The sequence below is a fragment of the Fringilla coelebs genome (genome assembly GCF_963513975.1).
Source record: "Fringilla coelebs genome assembly, chromosome: 4".
Classification (NCBI taxonomy): domain Eukaryota; kingdom Metazoa; phylum Chordata; class Aves; order Passeriformes; family Fringillidae; genus Fringilla; species Fringilla coelebs.
In genome coordinates this window covers 5,856,610-5,864,143 of record NC_140032.1, presented here as the reverse complement: position 1 = coordinate 5,864,143, position 7,534 = coordinate 5,856,610, and the positions used below count along the sequence as shown (strand labels likewise).

Here is a 7,534-nt window from a genome sequence, read left to right as displayed (position 1 = left end):
TCTACCACTTCCTTGGGATGACATAATTTCTTTCCAGTGGTGTCCAAGGGATGATAGAAGTGGGAAGCCGGTTCCAAGAAGTGTCATGTACACCTGTGGGCAATGAATGCAAACTGAACAAGACCCACAGATGGTGTTTTGTGTTAAATGATATTTTTTCTGATGAAAAACTGCTGGAAAATGATTTTGCAGTTGGCACAGGTGCAACACTGAACTGTGGGCCATTTGCAAGTGAGACTAACTGGAATCCTTACATCAAGATAAGTTAATTGAGATAAATTATTCTCCTTAGTTACAAATCAGAAAATGTCCACAGTGATGGACATGGGGCCATGCCACTAGCCAGTTGCTATAGTTTGGTGCACTGGCCGTGTGGATTGTTCTAACTGGACAAGCAGCTTCCAGGGAGGTGAATCCACCCTTCCTCATCTTTAGGGTGAGCTGGGGGCTCTCATGTCTTAAAACACCTGCCTTTTAACTTAGGTGTTTAATCAATTTTGCACTGAGAACAAAGGATAGTCCATAGATCAGCTGCCAGTGGACTGCCAACAGAATTAAGGAGAAGTCTAATGGTAAAGTTAGACTTCTAGATAAAAAAAAGTATTTGTTGTCTGTCCATATGTCTCAAAATCCAACTGATCTCCTGCAGACTTTCAGTGGTCGCCAGGAGAGGAAAAGGTTTATTCAAAAACCTCCTACCTGCTCCTTGGTACAATAACAAGTAAAGAAAATCAGATCTTGTCCTCTTTGACATTTCTCATTAATTTTGCTGATGTTTCTTCAGATGTGAGTTCACTAAAGACCAACACCTGAATTTTAGGCACTATTTAGCTAAACCCTTCCATTTTTCTGTGAGGTGCCTCTGCTGCCCTATGTGACAATCCATATTGGTTCAGTTCTTGGCATGAGGACCAGTGTTGATCTGTAAGATGAAAACCTTTCCTGGGCACAGAGGAGTCCTGGCAACAGCCTTAGAAAAGGCAGGTAAGAGGAGAGTTTCTTTTCCTGTGCACAGTAGAAAACCACATCTCCATTTGGCTTGAAGTGCCAAGCAAGAGTACAGGAGATGACTTTGGTGCTCCCTCTGTCTACACCGTGAACTATTACCCCATCTCCTGCCAGGAGAGAAAACCTGTATTTCACCCTGGAAGAAGTGTTTAATTCCAGTTCAACCCAATTTATCAGGTGCAGCTTGGGGTGAAACACACACTAAATACCTGAAGGCAGTTGTGACCCTCCTGCTGGTGGGAAGGAGATGGGGATGGGGTGGCCAGAGCTATAGGGCTGGTGTGAGGATGAAGACAGCAGCTGGTAGCCCATGCTGGTTTCTTTCCCAAGGCAGCTTTGCAAACAGGATGACCGAAACCACCCCAAATCCTTTGGCCCTGCTGGCCACTCTGATCACTTTGGCCATGTCTGCAAGGAAAGGGACCAGAGCCCTTTTCCTGCCCAGTGCTCCCCAGCCCAGATCAACATGGGTATCCCCAGCAGGCTGCTGGCACCTGTCCCAGGAAAGTGCTGGAAGAACAGTCATGAGCATGTGTCACTCAGTGGCTCTGAGCCTTGCCTCAGCTCCATTCTCCAACACCAGCACACCCTTAGATCAGTTTGTTGCCCAATTTCTACCATTGCTTCCATGAGCTCTGGAGGTTTGTATCTATTTATAGCAGCAATGAAGAGGTTGATGACAATTAAGAGGATTCAATAAAATTTTTATTTTAATGGCCACATTTTACATGGTAAACTACTGGCATGTGTAATATTTCTAGATTCTCTTGCTGACTCTCTTCAAGGTGAGGTCACCCATGGTCATTGTCTGAAAAAGAAATGGAAAGTGTTAGCTTTTATGAATTTGTAGAATCATTGAATATCTCAAGTTGGAAGGCACACATAAGGATCATCATGGTATTTAGCTACAAACTATACTTAGGATATGGTCTTGCAACTCAAAATAGGACTGATCCCCAGTCTATCTCTCATAAACCGGATTTTTAAAACTTTGAATTTCTTCATGACTATCCCAAAGCATGTAGGGATAAGCTGGCATTCCTCAGCTGGGATCAGTTTGCCTCACCTTTCTGCTCTAAGAGTGCCAAACCCTGGCACATACCTGTTCCTCTGGTAGGGTGAGAACATGCTCTCTTTACCCAAAACTTTGAGCAGCTGTGCCTAAACTGGGGTCTTAAAAAGTACTTTCTGGATCATACTCTAATGAGAAACTGCCATCAGCTCCTGGCTGCAGAGCCTGTGTGCGAGCACGTGCTCAGCTCCAGCACCTCCCAGTGCCTCTGTAGCTTTCTTCCTTCCTTCCTCCTGAAGGCAGCCCTGTTGTTCCAGCCATTGCCCTTCTACACTCACGTAGGTGATGGTGTCTCCGTTGAGCTCCGTGACGGATTTCATCCCTTTCACCTCTGTGATCAGTTTGTTGTTACCCTCCATCTGCACAACAACCTGGTGGAAGACAGAAGCATTCATGTTATTGCTGGAGACCACCTTGACCCCTGCATGTTGTCTTTCCCTTGCTGTAGCAGGAGGGGATGCAGAGCCACCTGAGCTCCACATCTGAAAAAACCACAGACAGCACCAGCACCCCCAGGGCAGCTGTCACTGATCAATGAAATCAATGAAATAAATAAGACAGCAAAGCCCATTTCTGTTTATCTGTCTTGCCCAGCTATAAGATGTTTTCATTTGCCCTTGAGCTGCTGATGTAAGAGGCTAAAAGCCTTCTAAAAACTGTTTCCCCCTGGTTTATGCCAAAGGGAGTGCAGTGATGCTGGAAATGGTGACACAGCTGGTAGAGCTCTTAGAGCCCCATTCCCAGGGCATTTCTTTGGTGATCATCCCTCATGCTTTCAAAAGTCCCTGCAATTCCATCTTCTCCTGAGGCAGAGGTGAGAGGCAGATTTCGCCAGTGGTGATGCCTTCACATTCCATGAACCATTGGAAACTCATGTCCAGGAAAGGGAGCACCCAAGTTCCAGGGTGGTAACTCCTCACCTTGCCAAATCATCTCCCCCAGGGTAACCTGAAGCAGTGGGAAAGGCTAGCAGAGAAGCTAACAGCTACTGGGACTTAAAGGAGAGATTTATTGCTTTATGATTGATTATCTGATGTTTCTGCTCTACCTTTGAGTCATCAAAATTAAGGCAGAGGTATGTTTTGTGTTGCAACATGGCACAAAGTCACTCCTTTTCCACCTCACATCTTTCAGAACTCTTCCTGTCAGAATTTTTTACCAAAGCATCTCTATTCCCCTTTTCCAAATGGGATATTAAAACACTGATTTCTAGTGTTTTCCAAAATTACTATTGAAATAGATTCAGAAAAACAAGGCTTCTTCTGCAGGGAGTGCAGTGCATTAATTAATACCTGTGGTATGGTCAGTCCCTTTGCTCGTATCCAGAGAGAATTGCTGGAAAAGAAATTGAATGTCCCTGAGCCCCCATGGCCCTGGCAGAGGAGGGGCTGCTCACTCACCTTTGCTTTCTCTCCATTCAGCATCTCTATCTCACTCTCCTCCCCAATGGTGAACTGGTTTTTCACCACTTTGGAGCCAGTGGTGATGGTAATCGTGAACTTTTTCCCATCCTGCACAATTTCTGAGATGCTCTTGAGGTCCTTGCCCTTCTGGATCTGGTCCTCAGGGAGCCCTGCCCAGGAACAAGAGACATTGAGTGAACGGTGGAGCCATCTGCGGGCAAATTGCTGCTGCTGAACAAATCAATGGAGCAGGATTTGGTGACCTACAGTTGGGAAAATTTCCATTCCAGTGTGGAATAACCTTTCAGTGATGGTGCTTCCCCAAGAGCCATATGTCCCTGAGTCTGCTGGGGAGGAAGATTAATACTGTCATCCTGATTTCTGTGTGGGAACTAAATATGTCCCATGTCTTGCTGACCCGACTGGGAGCACAAACACCACCTCCCTGTCTAAGAATAAATCCTGCTCTCTTTCCTTCACTGACAAGCAAGGAAAAATGGATTAAACCAAGACAAAATAAGGGAACAAAGTGTTTTTTTAATGAGATTCACGGTTCCACAGAGCCATTTTATAAAATCTTCTCCCAGAGCCTGAAGGTGATATGACAGGTAGAGCCCTTCTGGCACATAACCATGCAGAAATATTGCAAAGCCCCCTGAATCCCTGCAGGACCACATTCCCTGTCACAGACACAAGTGGAAATCTATCAGACACATTCATCATTCAGCATTTAAACAACACCAACTACTGTTCTGATGAACAGTGAGATGTGAGGCTGTGCAGCACCACAGCACAGTGGCTGAGCAATGCCCTGCTTGCCCTCAAATTTCACAGCCTGATGGAGCAGGTCTGCAGTGCCCCTAAGCCACCAAGGTCCTGCAGGCTTATCATGTCTGTGCAGCACTCAGCCACACTGGCCAGTGGCTGCAGAACCTGCCAGGACTGACTTCCTGCAAGCCAAAAAACTTCACCCATCATCCCCTGACCCCCCGCCCCAGACAGAGAGATGCCTTCTCTTCTATTTTGAGATAACATCTCCACACAAATACATTTAAAATCCCAATAATTACAAGGTGACAGACAGAAATAGGAAATCTCAGAGATGTCTCAATCTACATCATCAGCACATCTGCACAGTTGGCTCCCAAAAATCAGTGGGATCTGCAGAGACAAAGCAGTACATAACACATGCAGGCACATACCGAGGGCTCTCATAAAGGGCTCAAAGTTTTCCTGGTGCTGGAGCTCATATTTTCCAGTGAAGCTCATGGTGGAAAAGCTCTCTGTGCTCCTAACACAAGAGAAGGTGCCTTGCTGGGGAGCAGAGCTTGGTTTTATATCATCCTTCTGCCTTAGAAGTTGACCAGAGGTAAGATGATGTAATTGGTTTATGGACATGTTCAAACATTAACGTAAAACTGGGCAATGGTCAGAGATAAATTGCTCTTCATTGTACAGACCACAATTTACAACGTGGGGGCAGGGAAAACCCCATAAAATATATTTTATCGAGGTTGCAATGTGGCATCCATAAACAAATGATAAAAATATAATAATAATTGTGCAAAGAGGCTCATTATCAGAGGAACAAGCCAAATCATCTAATGAGTTTGCAGTCTGGAAGCACGTACGTGGAGGAGGGGAATGTGGTGACTGTGTGTCCCCTGGAGCTGATACTGGGGGGTTTCTGCTCACTGGTGTGTGCATGGTGGATCTTTAGCACTGGCAGAATAGTGGCTGCACACTGGCAGGGACTAACTCACTCACAGACCTGTGCTGGTGGGGTTTGGTGCAACCCAAATGTAGCAGCAGCACAAACCCATCGCTGTCCTCTGAGAAAAATTCTCCAAATCAGTTCCTGGCTTTGCACTGGCCCACCTGAAGACTGCAGTTTGAATCAGACAGACATCTATGGTCCTGTGTGGGTAGAGAGCTGGTGCCATTACTGATCCACCAAATCACTTTCATCTCCTTTTCCCATAGGAGCCACATTCACTCGTGTACTGAAGAAGCATTCCAGCCCTTGGAGCTGCAATTCTCCCAAGTGCCACATCAGAAGAAGGGCCAGCAGCAGCCTCCAAGCTGAGCCCAATTCCTCCCTCCAAAGCAGGACTCAGAGCTGGGCTCCTCTTCCAGTCCTGTCCCTTTGGCACCCCAGCATTGCTTCATGGCATCTGAGCATCCATCCTCTGGGTCTGAACTCGTAGGCTGGGCTTCTTGCCTCAATGAATTCCTCCTCCCTCCCAAAGTCAGCTCAGATCTTTGTCCTTTTTTTGAAGTGAAAGAATATATAAGAAAGAAAAAGACCTATCTCCTTCCAATTTGGAGATGCTGTCAGAGCCTTCTGCTGCCGTCTGTCCTGCTGCTGCCACCTCAGCCCTGCTCTCTGTGCTGCAGTAGTGAGCCTCAGTTTCTGGTTAATTAGTACAGGCAGTGTCTGCCAGATGAGGCAAGAGAGGGAAAACCTTGGCTGGTGGGATGGACAGTGGATGAAATTGGCTGGGAGGAGGGAAAATCCGCAGGGACATCATCCCTATGCACCATGGAGGGAGCCAGGCAGGTTCAGAGAGCATTCATGGAGGGATGGATTGACTCAGCAATTTCTCCAAACAGCTTTTCAGGCCTTTTTCTATTTTATCCCTTCAGGAATAATGTCACATTAGGAACTGCATTTTGTTTTTATGCCTGCCTCAGGTGAATAGCCTGGTGTCACATGGGGCTGTGCTGACATGTCCCTTTTCAGTGTCCTCTTCATGGGGACAGCAGTGACTGACCTCTTTTGCTGGGTCCTGGCAGCACCCTGCTAGATCCTTGCCTCCTGTCAGCCAACATTCTCTGGCTATGGGCTACCTGGAAGCACATGTGTGCCTCCCACATTTTCATGCCCTGGACCTCCAGCTGCTCCTCCAGGCAATTCAGGTTCCCTCTCTTTGCATGATGGGGAGAGAGATTAGGCTTGAAAAAACTGCAGAGTTCCCAGGCCCACAGTGTCCATGGAGAAGAAGCTCCTAAGGGCTGGATATCACTCATCAAATGTTAAAAGGAGAATATATCATTGTCCAGGACTCTCTTGGTAATAGGGCAGAAATTTTTCCATTCATATAAATGGGCAACTCATGAGAGAATTCAGCCCATTTGGAACCCAAGTTGTTCTCTGTAGGTATCCTCTCCTCCTCTGCTTACTGTGAATAGCTATCACAAATCTGTGCTCCTGATTTGCTATTGCTAAGTGGGGACTATGGGTCGCTGTTAGAAAGTTTGGAAATGTGGCAACTGATTTTTGATCAATGAACAAAAATAAAACCTCTTTGTGTTCTGTTGGGCTCAATGTTCTTTTATTTTCTTTAGCAAAGATATGCAGTTGGTACTAAAGAAAGGAGAAATGCTTATTGAATGAAATTTGGCCAAGGTAATTATTATCTAGCCAGGCCTGCTGAGCAAATGGCAGGTGAGATAAACTTAATCTCAATAGCAAAGTTCAGAATACTTCTACATCTCCCCAACAGAATACAGCATCTTTTAAAGTATGATATCATTTTAACTTTCCAAGAAAATGCACTTGATTTGCATTAACATGAGGCCATGTCAATTGATAATTTGATTAAAGTAAATCCATACCCTAAAACTTGAATCTGGTTTGTATAAAGAGAAAATGCATAGATCATTTTCAAAAATTATTGAGGAAGCTACATCTTGAGGGAAGCCAGCAGGTACTTCTGTCTTTAAGCTGCCTTGAAAATAAGGCTGAGGGTCTTAGAAGTTTGTCAGAAAAAAAAGACTGAAGTATCTTATTTCTGCTTTTTGCACCTGATTCAGAGATAGTGACATCCAGAACATCTTAAGCAAGAATATCACCAGTGGATCAGACATGGTTTTGGCCAAATTTTAAACCCCACCTTCTCTGTCTCCCTGGGATTAATCTTCCTCATCCTGGGTCTCCAAGATCCACCTCTTGAAGGAGAGGTGCTCAACCCAAACCTCCCAAACTGCACTTTGTGGCTGGTGCCTCACGTTACAATATCTTCTATAGTCAAGAAGAGTTTGGCTCTGT

At 45.5% G+C, this 7,534-nt stretch overlaps 1 protein-coding gene across 1 annotated transcript; it reads right to left on the bottom strand.

The window, feature by feature from the left end:
• Positions 1-1,695: 1,695 nt before the first annotated feature.
• FABP1 (fatty acid binding protein 1) lies at positions 1,696-4,763 on the bottom strand. The gene is made up of 4 exons (XM_084204792.1): positions 4,686-4,763; positions 3,481-3,653; positions 2,359-2,451; positions 1,696-1,816 (listed from the first exon to the last, which is right to left on the bottom strand). Exons 1-4 carry the CDS (start codon positions 4,750-4,752, stop codon positions 1,766-1,768), a joined length of 384 nt encoding a protein of 127 aa, XP_084060918.1. The 5' UTR covers positions 4,753-4,763; the 3' UTR covers positions 1,696-1,765.
• Between the last annotated feature and the right edge of the window lie 2,771 nt (positions 4,764-7,534).